Source organism: Mauremys reevesii, linkage group 26 (genome assembly GCF_016161935.1).
Source record: "Mauremys reevesii isolate NIE-2019 linkage group 26, ASM1616193v1, whole genome shotgun sequence".
Lineage (NCBI taxonomy): Eukaryota > Metazoa > Chordata > Testudines > Geoemydidae > Mauremys > Mauremys reevesii.
In genome coordinates this window covers 3,726,205-3,742,547 of record NC_052648.1, presented here as the reverse complement: position 1 = coordinate 3,742,547, position 16,343 = coordinate 3,726,205, and the positions used below count along the sequence as shown (strand labels likewise).

Genomic DNA, 16,343 nt, shown 5'->3' with positions numbered 1-16,343 from the left:
CCCCTCGGCCCCCTTCCTCAGCTCTGGTGGCAGTAAACGGCTTGGCCACTGCCGTGGGGGAAGGAGCCCAGCTCAGCACATACATCGTTTTCAGAATGGCACCACTATACACTGGGGCTGGGGCTGGGCCTGGGGGAGGGAGCCCAGGCCGGACGGGGAGACAGAGGTACAACCCCCTCACACCGAAGGCAGGAGCAGAAGGGGACGGAGGGGGGGTTCTGCCATTGAGAAACGCCTTCCCAACCCCAGGAGCCTTGACACCTAAGCTCTCCCCATGCTCGCCCCTCGGGCCCCCAGCCTTCCCCACACTGGGAACAGAATTCAGGAGTTCCCACTCCTCCACCCGGAGATGGACCAGCGAGCAGTGGCCACCCCAGCCTACGCAGGCAGGACAGCTAGGGCTGCTGCCAGCGGCTGCCTGCAGCAGGACGACCAGGAGATCCACCTCGCAAGACTGGTTTATTTTCTTAAAAAAAGAAAATACTAAAAGAAAAGACGCTGCAGAGCGCAGTCCAGTCCCCCTCCCAAGCCCTCGGGCAGCATGCAGTTCTTGGATGGTCTCACTACCTGGTTCTTTTCCTCATCGGGTTTATTTTAAACACATCACGATGTGTAGGAATCTCTAAATATACCGCAAATATAAACAAAAAAAAAAGAGGAAAATATATATATATGTATATCTAGAACAGTAGTCTAAAACATAAAGTGCACAGCCATGGCTTTACACACTTCTACTCAGCGAGGGTGGGCGGGGGTCGCCCACAGGCCCAGTGGGGGGAGACCTCCACCCAGGCCCTCCCCCACCCACCTCACCCTCCAGATCCCAAATTAAAAAACAGAGGTGGTGTCTTGACTGGCAAAGAGTCGATGCAGAGGAGGGGCCAGCATGGGTGTAGCTGGGGAGAGAGATGAGGGGAGGTCGAGGGCTCCTGCCGGCTTCGGGGGCCTGGCGCCGCTGAGAGAGGGTTTGGGAGCGGGAGGGGCGGGCGGTTCTGTTTTCCTCCAGGGTTTCTCTTTTTGGATTGCAAGCGGAGTCCGCTCCCGGGAGAGACGGAGCTGGGGCGAGGCTGACGGGGCGTAGGCTGGCCCAGGCTCCAAGACAGGCTCTGGGGAAGAGAGGAGAGGAGACAATGTTAGAGGTGGATGGTACATGGGCAGCAGGCTGGTGGCACATGTCTGATTTCCCCCCCGAGTGGCTTTGGCCTGGTTCCAAGCCCGGGGGGAATTGCACCACTGGTGCCTGGGGGCTCCAGCTGACTACAGGGGGGAGCACAGTGGGGGTTACACACACAGGGGTAAAGTGCCAGGCTAAGTCAGTGGCCACCGCAAGGCCTGGGCAGCAGGTGGGATCTCAACCTAATGCTCTCCCATCACCCAGGTGAGAGAGGGAAGAAGGGACTTGGGTGGGACTTCCCAACAGCAGCAGCCTCCCATCCTACACCAGCCCCTGCTTTGTCCAGCATGTCTTGGCATGGGCAAAGCCCAGCTGTTAACACAGGCACCACTGAGCCGTCAAGGGAACATGGACACAGCAAATTGAAACCGGTGGCGCTAGGTCTCTGGCTCACGCCGTGTAGATGTCTGGGCTGAAAGCCGGTGAGAGTCTCGGATCTGAGAGTCCCACTGCCTACACTGCTGGTTTTAACCCCGCAGCCCCAGATAGATGCAGTGCAGAGGTACCCCTAGAGACTCCCTCCAGAGGCCGGCTCTCACTAAGATGCCGCTGCAGCGCCGAGGGCGAGCCCCACGTGGAGCCCCAGGGACAGGGATCAGGAGACCACAGAGCCCCTCCAGGCCAGGCAGGAGCCCCTGCCCCCAGCCCTATAAAATATCCTGCGCCTCCATCACACCTTTCAGCCATCAGCGCTTCGAGGTAGTCAGTCTCACTAACCCCCCTGGGGACACAGGCACAGGAAGGGGGAGTGACATGACCAGGGTCACCCAGTAGGACAGTGGCAGAGTTGGGACTAGCACCCAGGCACCCCGACTCTGTGGCGTGAGCATGGGCAAGGCCCGTTATGGCTCTGTGCCTGGTCTGTAAAACAGGGCTAGCGGGGCTTTCTGCCTCACAGCTAGGGGGTTAAATCAGATGGGGGGGGGGTGGTATTTATGACCCAGAATTAGATTGTTAAAAAAAAAACTCTACGAATACCCCCCGTCCTGAGAAACGTCCCTGTTCAAACCACCAGCAGCAGACACCCTTCCACCCGCCCCCGGCAGCGCCAGCCTGCAGGAGAACCAGAGCAAGGCAGGGAAGGAGCCTGACCATGTGGTTAAGGAGCCCTCGGTTCGATTCTGCCACCAACTCTCCCTGTGAGCACAGGCACCTCTCTGGCCTCAATGGGGATAACCAACCTTCCTTCCTCTCAGTAGCTGCCTTGACTATGGAGATCGTAGGCAGGGAAGGGACAGTGCCCGGCCCGCCAGGAGCCCCCATCTCAGAGGGGGCACTAGGCCCCTCCCCAATCACACTGATCCGCCTCACTGCTCTAGTCTCCTTCTCCAGCACGAGCAGCAGGGAAATGAATTCAAAAAGCTCCCTTAAGGGCAAGGAACAGATGAGGTTGATTTGTTTTGTTTTTAAATGTTTCCAGGTATTAACCGAAGGGGAAGGACAGCGGCAGACACATGCGCTTGTAACCTGCCCAAGCCCCTTTGATTGACCCGGGGGAATTATGCTTTGAGATCTGACTGCAAGGAGCGAACCAGGCTGAAGGGTCAATCTCCAGCAAGGGGGTGGAGGGAGGGAAACGGCTTCAGTACTAGGGTGCCGGGCAGGAGGGAAAGGAAAACCAGCCGAGGTTTCTCCCCACAGTGCTAGTTCCCCCGCCAGGTGACTCACTCCCAGCCATGAATTAAAGTCGCCACATGGGCCTGGTACGTCGGCCTGCCAGCTGCAGGGGGAGGAACGGGTTTTTATTCCTGGCTTTCTTCACCCCCCAGAGCTGGTCAGGAGCCAGATACCAGCACCCCAGCTCCGTGGAGCGCGTGTGACGAGAGTGAGCGGGGCCCAGGGATGAGTCAGTGCTGCCTGCGCTTGTGAATTGGAGCGGCAGCAGAGCTGCTGGAGGGGGTGGAGGGCAGGCAGGGCTCTGCAGCTCTGAGTGCCACAGCCAGGAAGCAAGAGCCACGTACGTGAGCCGGCTGAGATGGGGAGTGGGATAGCACGGCCGCCGGCCCATGCACCCACCGCCTGGGATTAAATACACAAACCCCGACGCGGGGAGCACCAGCTCACCTTGCTCAAGCAAGTCCTGCTCCACTCCGCCCCTGACCCCTTCAAACTGCCTCAAATCCCATTCAGGAGAGGCAGCAATATGGGAACTTGTGGCTTAGAGTGTGAGCACGTGTTAATGGGAGCTGGCCCTGAGGTGGGGATGGGGGTTTAACACGGTGGGACCTTAACCTGAACCCGGGGGGAGGCCTGGGGCAAATTCTGTGCTTATGCCAGCAGCTCTGGCCTGGCGTCTCAGCCGTAGGGCAAGGCTTCTTCTGACGCACCAACTCTGCCGAAGCGTCCCTGCGGAACAGAGGCAAGGCCATGGGGGTGAGGGCTGAGGGTCAGGGCAACGCCACAGCCATAGTGCAGCAGCTGCAGCCCCTCTCGGCTCAGCCAGATGCTCGGGGGGGCGGGGCAGGGGTGCATTTGGCACGGCTTCCAAAGGGCAGCTCAGTGCTCAAGGCCCACGGAAAGCCGAGGGGAATTGGGGACCACGCGTGTTTTTGGCATTCTGCTCCGGTCCCCTTCTGCAGCAGGTGGTGGGGCTGCAGAAAGCAGGGGATCCAGCACCCACCTTGCCTGAGCCGAGGAGCAGCTGGGGGATGGAGCCCTGGGCCAGGACGATTCAGCTGGGCCCCCTTGTTACACCAGCCACAGGGAGGGGGACTGACTTAACCCCTTCCTGGAAGGGGAACGTCCTGGAGGCGACAGGCAGACTCAGCCCGTTCTCCTGGCATCCTGAGGGCACTGCCCATATGCCAGGGCTACACAGAGTGTGGGGACAGTGGAGGTTCTCCAGGGTGAATACGATGGGCCTTCCACTGCCTCCCAGGGTTTCCTGTGCACCTCGGGCATCGCTGCTCTGCAGTTGCCTCGTTCGGTCCCATTCACCCTCAGCCTGCTAACCGCAGGCAGCCGAACTGGCCACTTCCTCAGGAAGCAAGGGGGGTGGCAGCTGGGGGTGTGCGCATGGATGGGATTCAGGTCTTGGGAGCCGGAGAGTGTGTTTTGCTGGAGTCTGACCCACTGCTCCTAGCCCAGGAGCCAGCAGGAGGTGGCAGGACAGGGAGGCTGGTGCAAATGGAGGCAGGTTCTCAGCCTGGTTCCATCACTGTGGGACCCGGGTGCCGACAGTGAGAGCAGAGTGGTACCATCCCTGCGCCCCCAGCACCCCAAGGGCCATGGATGCTGCCCCTCCCTTTGGCTTCCAACAGCTGCGACCAGCCCTGCGAAGGGCAGAGCCCCCAGAGCCCTGGGCCGCCGGGACACAGCTGCAGTGGTGGGGCTGGAGTGTCCCTGGCCATGGCAGATGGAGACACCCGCATGGAGGGCCCCCCCCCAATCATTGGGGGAGGAAGCAAAGCAGCCAGCTCCCTCCTCCCACCAGGAGCTGTGCTGCTCGTAACCCCCAGCAGGCTTGGCCGTACTCAGATGGCTCCTCCCTCCCCTCCGAGGACGAGGGGGAGGTTTGCCGGTCACCCCCCATTGCCTAGGGGCGGCGCAGGCCGCGTACCTGCGAAGAGCGCGCACGCGCCGGGCTCACTGCTGCTTGCAGGTGGAGAGCTTGCGGATCTTGCTGCTGGCCGAGCAGGCCTTGCGCGAGGGATTGGACGAGGCACTCGCCCGCCGCTCCGCTTTCGATTTGGTGCTCAGCTCCGTCCCGTTCATGCACACCGGCTTGGGCAGCCCTTTGCCGCGGTTCTGCCCGTTTGGCGCGGCCTCCTCGGCAGGCACCTGTCCTGGAAGGGAAGCAGGAACCAGGGTCAGGCAGGTGGGAGAAGGGCCAGAGGCGGGGAGGTGGCATGCTTAGCTCTGCTCTAGTTCAGGATGGGTGTTGCTTTCTAAGTGCTTCCTGGGATTATCTCGACATTTGCTGTTCCTCACAGGGGCACAGGGTAGGGTCAGTGGCCCAAGCCTGGGGTCATTAGAGCAAGGGATTCCCAAAACACAGATGTTTGCATAACTCACATTGTGGGGGTTTTTTTTTTTGCATACACCTGGAGCTCAACCGGTGCCTCTAACCCCCATAAGAACGGCCAGACTGGGTCAGCCCAAAGGCCCATCTAGCCCAGCAGCCTGTCTGCCGACAGTGACCAATGCCAGGTGCCCCAGAGGGAATGCACAGGGAATCATCAAGTGATCCACGTGGGATTTCTTTGAGCCCAGTCCTGGTCCCCACTGCCCCCTTGGGGCAGGAACACGACAAACTTTCCCCTGAATAACTTTTGTAACTCCCGGTCGGCACAAGCTAAACCAAGGTGCCTAAGAGAGAAATGCGGATGTACAGCCAGGCTCAGGCTGTTACCAACTGGAGGGGGTCCCGGCAGTCTGGTCTCATTGAGCCTGGATGGCTCAGGGTGATCTCCTGCGGCCACTGAACCTGGGTTACCCCCATGCCCTGCCCTCACCAGCTTTCACACGTTCCTCACATCCTACAGCAGCTCCCTTTGGAAGCTCTGTGCTGAGAGCAGCATTTCGGAGCTAAGAACGCTCCCTTCACTGGGTCCCCCCTGGTGGGTCTGAGAGGAGCCGAACCCCACATCCCGGAAGTGAACGAGGCACAACCAGGCAGCCTTACCTTGCTGCAGGGGCCAGGTGGGTTGATGCACTAACAACTCCCGCAGCGGGTTCCTTCATCTAAACTGAGCACCACTAACATGACATCTGGGACTTGGGGAGGGAAGCTGCCGGCTCCCCTTCTGGAAAAGGGTCTGAGCAACCCAGATCAGGAGAGGCTCGCAGAGGGAAAACTAGTTTAAGCCACGCAGCAGGAGAGGCAGCATGAACTCGAAGCAGGAGCTACTTCAGTAAGGATGCAATTCTCCCCCACGCAGAGGCCTCTGTGCCACTTATGACCCAAGGGTGGGGGGGGAGGGGCTTGCACTGGCCCCTCTGCATGGCCGTGAACTGCCCCCCAGCTGCCTTAGAGAACCCCGAGCATGGATCACCCCCCTTCAGGGCCGAGCAACCCAGCAGCAGCTCAGAGGAGTGACTCAGCGCTGCAGAGAAACCGTTTCTAGTGGAATCAATTTCACAGCCTGGCCACATTCCGGCTCAGGTAACGCGGGGAATTGGGGGAGTGACATTAAACGAGAACAGCAAACACCCACCCAGCTCAGCAGGGCCCAGGACACTGAGGCGCGTACAATGCCCGGCGGCTTAGCCTGCCACGCTGCTCACGCTACCCCCGTTGGATGCAGGGCTCAGGAGGAGAGGAGTTGTCAGATTGCTCGTCTCTCCCACCTCCCTGCCTCGCCACCAGCCCCATCCAAGGTAATTTCCATCTCACAGGAACGTCACGCTCCAGGGCCCTTCAGTTATGACTCAGAGGCTTGAGTGGAAGCGAAGGCTGTGAGGCGATTATGTGCCATTTTCTTTAAAAGGATGTGCAGATCCTCTCCCCGCCAAGGCCATGTCACGTCAGCACTATGCTTGCGCCAACCATCACCCCACCTCTGCCGAGCCCCCCAGTAGGGAGGGGAGTGACACATGGGGGGGGTTGTAGTTTCCTTTGGGCTGGGGGGGAGGAATCTCGAAGGGTTCATCTGGAATGGCTTCGACTCTCCAACAGGGGGCGCTGCACCACAAACCCCAGTCACTGCACGCCCACCCCTCCCAGAAGGGGTGGCCCTGTCTTCACCTGGCTATAGCTCCCTCCGAGGCTGCTCACAGCTCAGGGATTTTACTACACCAGGCATAGGGCACCCACCAAAGCGCCCAAGGGCAGCACAGTGCATCCTGCCTGCGCCAACCCCAGATTTCCCACAGGGCAACATTTTACCTCATAAGCCTGCTGAGCAGCTTCCTCTACCCGAAAAGGTTTGCAAATCCCCCCCGCCCCCGCCCTTGGCTTCACTCTGATCTCCCCTGCCTGCCCCCCATTACTGCACAGGCTTTAACATGCATCCCAGTGCATTTCAAATTCTCATGGCAGGTGGAAAAAAGTCATTTAGAAAAGCTGGACATGCACAAGTCCATGGAGACGGATCTAATGCATCCGAGGGTGCTGAGGGAGTTGGCTGATGTGATTGCAGAGCCATTGGCCATTATCTTTGAAAACTCGTGGCGATTGGAAAGAGGCAAATATAATGCCCCTTAGAAAAGGAAAGGAGAATCCGAGAAAATACAAACCGGTCAGCCTCACCTCAATCCCTGGAAAAATCATGGAGCAGGTCCTCAAGGAATCCATTTTGAAGCACTTGGAGGAAAGTGATCAGGAACAGTCAACATGGATTCCCCAAGGGCAAGTCATGCCTGACCAACCTGATTGCCTCCTGTGATGAGACAACTGGCTCTGTGGATATGGGGAAAGTGGTGGACGTGATATATCTTGACTTTAGCAACGCTTTTGATACAGTCGCCCACAGTATTCTTGCCAGCAAGTTAAAGAAGTATGGATTGGATGAATGGACTATAAGGTGGATAGAAAGCTGGCTAGATTGTCAGGCTCAACTGGTAATGATTAACGGCTCGATGTCTAGTTGGCAGCCGGTATCAAGCAGAGTGCCCCAGGGGTAGGTCCTGGGGCTGGTTTTGTTCAACATCCTCATTTAAGATCTGGATGATGGGATGGATTGCACCCTCAGCAAGTTTGCGGATGACACTAAGATGGGGGGGAGAAGTAGATATGCTGGAAGGTAGGGATTGGAGGATTGGGCTAAAAGCAATCTGATGAAGTTTGACAAGGAAAAGTGCAGAGTCCTGCACTGAGGAGGGAAGAATCCCATGCACCGCTACAGGCTGGGGACTGACTGACTGAGTGGCAGTTCTGTAGGAAAGGACCTGGGGATTGCAGTGGATGAGAAGCTGGATAGGAGTCAGCAGTGTGCCCTTGTTGCCAAGAAGGCTAACGGCATTTTAGGCTGCATTAGTAGGAACACTGACAGCAGATCAAGGGAAGTGATTTCCCCTCTCTGTTCGGCACTGGTGAGGCCACATCTGGAGTATTGCGTCCAGTTTTGGGCCCCCCACTACAAAAAGGATGTGGACAAATTGGAGAGAGTCCAGTGGAGGGCAACGCAAATGACTGGGGGGCTAGGGCACATGACTTGTGAGGAGATGCTGAGGGAACTGGGGTTATTTAGTCTGCAGAAGAGTGAGGGGGGATTTGATAGCAGCCTTCAACTACCTGAAGGGAGGGGGGGGGGTTCCAAAGAGGATGGATCTAGACTGTTCTCTGTGGTACCAGATGACAGAACAAGAAGCAGTGGTCTCAAGTTGCAGTGGGGGAGGTCTAGGTTGGATATTAGGAAAACCTATTTCACTAGGAGGGTGGAGAAGCACTGGAATGGGTTCCCTAGAGAGGTGGTGGAATCTCCATCCTTAGAGGTTTTTAAGGCCCGGCTTGACAAAGCCCTGGCTGGGATGATTTATTTGGGGTTGGTCCTGCTTTGAGCAGGGGGTTGGACCAAATGACCTCCTGAGGTCTCTTCCTGCCCTAGTCTTCTATAATCTCAGAGCATCCACTGGTAGCAATAAGCCATGAAGCAGGGGAGTGGATGCTTTGCTCCAACACACACACACACACACACTTCCAGTGAATTCTTTTCTTTCCCTTGAACGTGCATGCAGATTAGTCTAGCCAAACGGCCACTGGCCTGCACACTGCACTGTATCGCTCTCACTGCCACGTAGGAAACACATCCAGCCTGCCTTCCCCCAACCCCAGCATTTGCCTTTCACATGGCACAGCATGGGGAGGGGGTGTGCCCACACGGCAAGGGATGGCAGAACCCACGCAGAGGCTCTGACACAGGAGAGGGTATGTGATAGCATACAAAGGCATGCCATGATCCAAGAGCTGGGAGCACAAGCTAGCCAAATTCAGGCTAGAAATTAGGTGCGTGTTATCAATGAGGGGTATTACCCACTGGAACGTGGCAGATTCACCATCCCTTGAAGCCTTAAATCAAGATTAAACGTTTCTTTTTAAGAGAGATGCTTTGAGCTCAACCCCGGGATATGGGCCTGAGGCAGGAATGACCGAGTGAAGGTCCCCGGGCTCCGTTCGCCAGAGATCAGACTAGAACAGCCTCATGGCCTTACAAATCTACGGCTGTCAGAAGCAGGTTTAGCACCTTGCTACGAGAGCCACAATAGCAGTTGCCAGAGAGAGTGATGTGGAAACCACGGCCCATGGCTCTAGAAGGGCGGTACAGCACACTAACATGCCCTCCAGGGGTGTGGGCGAGCCCCTTTGTTTTCTCTGTAGAGGGAGCACAGAGTGGTTTCTGCTCTTCCTCCTGCTGCAGTTCATCAGCTTGATTTTTTAGCAAGACACATACCCTAGAGCAGGGCCAGTCAGGAGGTCGCAACCGCTCTCTTCTCCTCACATCATTCAATGGGGTGGAGGCTCCTGGCTAGATTTCAGCTACATGATGATTCAGGGGGCGCGGGTGTCCTGCTATGGAAGAGATTGAGACCCACTTCTCTACAGCAGCCCGTTTAAGACTGAAGATTGGTGCTGTGGGGAGAGCTCTAACCTCAGGGTGATTTCAGGACAAGCATTTGCCCACTGTCCGTGTGAAGGGGCCCTTCTTGCACCACTTTCACATCCAAGGCCACTGTCCCAATGCCCCACCTTACCTGCTGGAGAACACCCCAGGAAGTTGGTTTTGTTTTGCATTCCGATTCTGGGCTGGCTGTGGGATCCCGGTTTCAGGCCCAGGTTGACATTTTCAGGGGTAATTCACTACTTTTGGGTGCCCACCTTGACAGTCATTGGGCCCAGCGCTGGGACTCCAGCTCTCAGCTCAGCCCCGTGACAATCAAACCCCCAGAGGTTCAGGGTGAGCACCCAATCCGAGAGGCCAATTTTGGATCACATTGGTTTAAGCGCCTTGCATAGGAGCACACAGGGCAGACAGTGAAACCCAGCTGTTCCAGGTCACGGTTTGTGCCAAAAGCAGCGTGCGATTCTGGGAGGCCCAGCGTAACACACAACACAAAGTGCTGGGCACCACCCCCTGGCAAGAGGCCCCTTTAAAAAAATGTGTCATGGTGGGACCCCCCCCCAAATCAATAGGCTTGGCCCACCCTGAGAGACAGCGTATAATAGCCGCACCTCCCCACAGAGAATTCAGGATTTCAACTCACTTCTCACCAAACCCTAGTTATGTGGCTGCAGCACCTCAAATAACCCCGCTCAAAGCAGAGCTGAGCATTTAAAGCTCCCCCTCTTCCCCGATCATCTGAACTCGAGCCAAATCAATTAACGCTTCCAACTGGAAAAAAAATCTGACTCGTTCATCTGTCTTTTGTGCGACGGCTCCCTGCCCCCAAAGGAGGATTCCAGAAAGCGTCTCTGGATTTATTTGGGGGGAGGGGGGCGCAAACATCCCACAAAGCTAATTTTATCTCCTTCCTCAATAATTGAGCGTCAGCGGCTCTCAATGAAACTAAAAATTTAACACTTGATGGAGTTTGGCACTTTCAGCCCACACAGACGCCTGTGACCCACTGTGCTGCAGCTGTTAGAACAAGCATTATTCTGCCTTCCCATTATCAGCAAAGCGGTGGTACAAAAAGAGAGACGACAGCCACTGAGAGCGTGCGTGTTTGTCCTTGCCACCTCGCGGGCTTGCCAATCAATCATTCGGTCCAGCTCACAGACACAAGAGCGGTTTCAAATGAAAATGCCTCTTTCGCAAAGTACTTTTGAACCGGCTGCGCGCACGCACACAAAGGATAGAAATACACTTTTGCAAACACTTGACACTTATTTTTAGACTCTAGTCTCGGCTTCGTTTTCCAGCCCCTTCCTGGATGTCAGGGAGTGAGAACAAACAAACAAATACAGCGGCCATTTGTCTCTGCATGAACCGCGGATTGCAGTTCGGACTGAAGTAAGAGGGTTAACAATGAGGGATGGAAGACGCAGGGCCCATCCCTTTTAACCTGAAGTTTTGAGACAAAGCCAGCAAGCAGGATTCCTAACCTCACTTAATGTCGCCCTTGGAGTTGAAAAAGGCGGACACCTCTGGAAGTGATAGTTTGTGATGTGCCAGACACCATAACATGCTCTCTCCAGCAATTTCCTCCGAGGAGACGTTTAACAGATATTGAGCGAGGGACACCATGTTTAAGGCTCTCTGCAGAGCAGCATAAATCTTTAAAGAACCCTTCAAAAATACAGCACATTCTTAAAGCCCCTTCTTCCTCTGATCAATATAAGGTTTAATGAGGCTCCCTCCCTCCTCCCCTAACAGAGCTCCCACCCCCGCCTATGAGTCACTTGTTCGCTCGCTCTGCTGCCTGATGGAACCACAGCTCAATTGATCAGAGTCATTTGCAAGTTTTCTATTTTAATGGAATTTCACTCTGTTAAAAAGTGAAGGCTGGCAAAGCAGAGCAGAGTTCACGAGGCTGGGAAGGGAAGATAATCTGTTCTCTTTGCAAGCTGTCCCTTGATTTCGGGAACACACAGACAGACACACACACAGCAGAGTCCAGCTTGTCCTCTCCCTCCTGCTCCCCAAACATCCATTCCTAGGGAAGGTTTCAGTCACCGGAACTGCAATCTGCATGTTACAAGTTCACAGATGCCACTGCCAGAAGGGACCAATGTGATCATCTAGTCTGACCTCCTGTGTCTGACAAAGGCCACAGAACTTCCCCAAATATGTCCTAGGGCAGATCATTTAGGAAAAAAACACCCAATCTTGATCTAAAAATTCTCAGTGATGGAAACCCTGGTGAACTGTTCCAATGGTTAATTATTCACTGTTAAAAACGTACAGCAAATAGCGAACCCTTTAAAGCGGCTTCCCTGTACATGCAGTTTCACCGTATCCCAGTTCACTGGTACCATTATAATTGTCTTAAGACCCTTCAAATAGGGATGGCTATTAGGGAGCCCTGTGGACTGACCATCCCTTGGACAGACTGATCAGAAGCCATGGGATAAAGTGGGTAGCAGGTCTCTTTAGTCATGTACCCAAACTTGGATCAAACCAGCTTCTGGCAGACACACGGAGGCGATCTGTATGTACTTTGCCTTCCAACCTTTGTAGGTCACACACACAGGATGAGCCAAGCCATAGCTCAGCTGTTTGATTTGAGAAGAGTCTGTACCATATTAATCAGGAAGGAACTGTGTCCTTTATTTCAGCAGAGGCATCTCTACAATAGCTGAGCAGTCAGGGATGGGGCGTTTCAGGCAGTCGCTCACACAGTGCTTTCCTGCGCCAGCTATCTGATCACCACTGTACAACTGTTCTTTAGGTAACTGGGGTTCTAGGAATATCAACACCCAAGTCTTAATACAACAAAAGATGTGTTACCACACCCAGGTAATTGCAGTGAGTGCTGCTCTGTGCAGCTGCTATTAACCAGAGCGCTCTATCCCTTTGAAGATGTACAAAGCATGCAAGAGAACTCTAAACATCTTTCAGTAATTTGCGTGTCAGCTTGCTGAATGACAGCTCTTATTTGGGTTTAAATGCTGTTTGCATCAGAAGCACATAATAGCAGAGATGGCTGCTCCAGCTACAATCTTCCCTTGTTACAAAGCACCTGCCTGCCGAGGGCATAACATCCGCTGAGATGAGCGGATGAATGCTGCTGTCAGGATAGCTTTGAAGGAGGCTCAGCCCTGCCCAGTGCCGGGTGCTGCACATGCAAGGTAAAGAGTGCTGAGCACAGGGACCACAGACCAGAGTCCCTGCCGCGCAGCCACTAAGTGTACATCTACACTTCTACCAGAGATGGAAAGCACATCTCCAGCTTGATGTCTGCACCCCAGCATGCTAACACTAGAAGTGCAGCCGCAGCGGCGCAAGCGGACGCTGGGGCTACCTGTGCAAATACCTAGGGGCCTGGGAGGGCTTGTCCTCTGGGTGGCTAGCCCGTCGTGCTGCTCAGGCCACAGGCTACACTCCTATTTTTAGTGCACTAGCTCGAGCAAAGCTAGCACGCGGATGCCTGCTCGAGCTGGAAATTACACCTCCAGCGCCAGTGCAGTTGTACTCGAAGCAACTCCTATCTAACTGCAGGTAGGAAGCCTAGGAGAACAGGCAGAGCTAAGGGGCAAATTAGTAGGGTGGCTGCACTTAAGACCGCGTCTCCTCAGACATATTCTAGGCATGGGGGCTTGAGGCTTATCACTGCTCAGTGCAGAGCCTATGCCTGGTGCTTGGCTTTACCTGCCCTGAACAGAGACGACCTTACACGCCCTGCTGGGCGCCACAGAAGGAATCACAGGACCATGACCTCTTTTGCCTGTGCACATAAAAGGAACTCAGCACTCCAGCCAGGTGTTGCAATGGCTCAGGGAGATTCTGCAGACTTGGGGGTGACTGGAACCAGATTCTGGGCCATCCCTGTGAACATGTTAATGTTCAATCGCTCTCTACAGCCGCACACGTACACAGAGCTGTACCTTTTACAGCTCTGAACCGTAAAGGAACGTAATAGCACAGAATAAATGAGAAATTCTTCAGTATCTCAGCTGGGGTGACAACAGGGAGGGGAACCCGGAAATACTTCAGGGTTAGGCAGTAAGAATTAGTCAGCCAGGGGGCCCAGGCGGCGTGGGGCTGTACAGAAAGCAATCAAAGCAGCACAAGATGGAGCTGCCAGTCAGCGAGGGGCTTGGTCTCCCACGATGGCAACAGATACCTGGATTAAACAAACCTTTCAGTACTCGACTCCCGATAAACTTTGTTTTAAAAAAAGCTCCTGTATTAAAAATAAGACTCAAAATAGACAACTGCAGCGTTTCACTGTGGCAACGTATCGACAGAACTAACTAAGAGGGAGCAAGGCTGGTTAGGGTATGCATCAGTCACAGCAAGCGCCACTGGGACCTTCAATGCTGGTTCTCTCTCAGGTCACCTGCACTCTGGGACCTTATGGCTAATCTTTGTTTAACAAAAGGAGCAGATTCCCTCCTGGAACCGGTATGTGGCTTTTTTAAAGTAACGGTGCCCTATTAGTGGTGGGAAAGATCCTGCTGGGGCGCAGAGAAGTTAGGAGATTCCAAGCCAACACTATAGTTCAAGCAGAAAACGCAACTCTCTGTTCTCTCCGGTAGCTGTAGCAAACTAGGCTAAACTTTGAATTCCTCTTCAATGTTCCCATCCGCTGGCAGCTCAGCTTCTTCTCCAACTGGCTCGGCAAGATCCCTCATCTGCTCTGCTCTGTCCTCTCTAAGCCCTGCCTCAGCTTCCTCCTCTGAACCTGGGGAATGCACAGGAAAGCAACAGAACGTGGTTAGAAAGAGACGCTTATTCTCTACACTGGACCCTGGGCAGTGATGACACAAGGAGCTTGGCACTGTGGGCCCTTCACTTGACTGTCAGAGGTGCTAAGTACCACAGAGCCATCAGGGAGAAGAAACGCTAATTTAGGCAATAAATTCACACGATTCAACTTCTCTGTTGAGGAGGAAGAGAGCTGGGTGGGAAGAGGGGGTTCCAATTCCCACCATTCACTGCTCTAGTCCTCCAAGGGCTGCCAGGGGAGCATGTGGCCCCATTGGACACAGGCAGGAGTTAGGGGGAAGAAAATATTGGCCAAGAATTTCAAACCTGGCTGCCTCGAGTCAGGCTCCTGTTGGAGCTGCTGGGTGTCTCTCAAAAATCAGGTCCCTCATGTAGGTATCTAAATACGGCTATAGGGACCCAGCTTTAGGCTTCCAGGTTTGAAAGCACTGACCGCAGCCTCCTAAGGACCCTCCGAGGGACAGAGCAGGTGCCAGCAGAATCCCTGTTCCAGGTCCCAAACAGTACAGGAAATATTCTGGAAAATTCTCTTCTCTCCTCCCCACCGCGTCTGCTGTTAGAAAGGCTCTAGAGAGGAGGCAGTTTGAGGAACCTACTGAGTTTTTACATGGACCTGAAGGAGCCTCCATGAAGATACCCGAGGAAGCCCTGGCTTAGTGAATGGTCACCTTCCTAGACCCTAAACATTGGTCGATGGTACTGGTGGAGCATGAGGACAAAGGGAGAGAATGCAGCCTTCAGACTAATCAGAACGTCCCAAGGTGTTGAGAGCTCTGCGGTTTGTCACAGGGGAACCAGCACTTGGAAAATTTCACTCTGACGAAACTTCCTTAGTCTTGGAAAACCAGGCTCCACCCTGCCCAAGTACGTGTCCACTTGACTGGATGTTTGCATGGACACTCCTCTGGGGGGATTTTACAAGGAGATAAGACACTGCTGGCTTAGCTCACTTTGATCACTTGCCAAGGCTGCAGCAAACAAAGGAAAATCCTCGGTAGGTAGCTGCCTGAGAGGTCAACCTAGGGCTGGGTTATTACTATTAAAATGCATAAGCCACTCAAAGCTAAAAGCTGCCCGGGTTGCCTTCATGGCACTCTGAGCTCCCAGGGATGAGTTCCCCGATCACATGCAGTCAGGAAGGACCCACAGTCTGATCAGGGAGCCGAGGTACAGTTTGTCTTAAGGTCTAGCTTCTGCATTGAGGACACCGATCTCACCTTTATTCATACCCTACTCAGAGGCGGTGTGGGAGGGGGTGCATGTGGGGTCATGTGCCCTCTGGTTTGCTATTTGGCTTGTACTGAGCATGCTCAGTAACACTGCTGAAGCCAGCTGCCCTCACTCTGTCCCCCCACTATCAGCAGGCACAGGTCATCTCTGACCCTACTGAAGTCCATGTGAATTTGGCTCAGTCTGGCAATCCTACAGCCCAGGAGCTGGAAGTCTTCCCAAGATCAGAGATGACCTATCCTCAGACACTTAGGATCACCTTGTCATAGAGGAAGTCATCTCCTGTTCAGGCATTAACGGTAGCCTCTCCTTGCAAAGTGACTATCAGACTATCCATACCCGGATGAAGCAGAATGAAGATGAGAGGGCCACTCACAGACATTTATGGTGCATATAGTTTGTAATCTATTAAGCAGGTAAAGTAGGAGCAAGGAGGTTGAGCAACTAATTTGATCGCTGCTGGTGTTAAGAATGAAAGTGATCAAGCCAAGTTTTTGTACTGTGCCCTCCCGGCACCTTGGCCTGCCGGCTCTCAACATAGCCTTCATTTCTCTCTCTCCAGCCAAGTTCCAGGATTTACATGCACCCAGACATTGACATTTCCAAAGCCAACTGGGGTATTCAGCTACACAATTCCCACTGATCAGCGGGAGGTGCATGGTTAAATTGAC

At 54.4% G+C, this 16,343-nt stretch overlaps 1 protein-coding gene across 3 annotated transcripts in view; it reads right to left on the bottom strand.

Annotated features, from left to right (window-relative positions):
• Positions 1-442: 442 nt before the first annotated feature.
• STK11 (serine/threonine kinase 11) overlaps positions 443-16,343 on the bottom strand; it is a 73,012-nt gene continuing 57,111 nt past the window's right edge. Inside the window, exons 10-11 of one of the 3 annotated variants that reach the window (XM_039515563.1) lie at positions 4,734-4,959; positions 443-1,106 (exon numbers count right to left, since the gene is read on the bottom strand). In XM_039515563.1, the coding sequence (XP_039371497.1) occupies positions 4,760-4,959 (200 nt within the window). In that variant the 3' untranslated portion in view covers positions 443-1,106; positions 4,734-4,759. Of the gene's footprint in view, positions 1,110-4,733; positions 4,960-12,296; positions 14,399-16,343 lie in introns of those variants that run through there. The other 2 variants (XM_039515564.1, XM_039515565.1) reach the window with 2 other exon arrangements.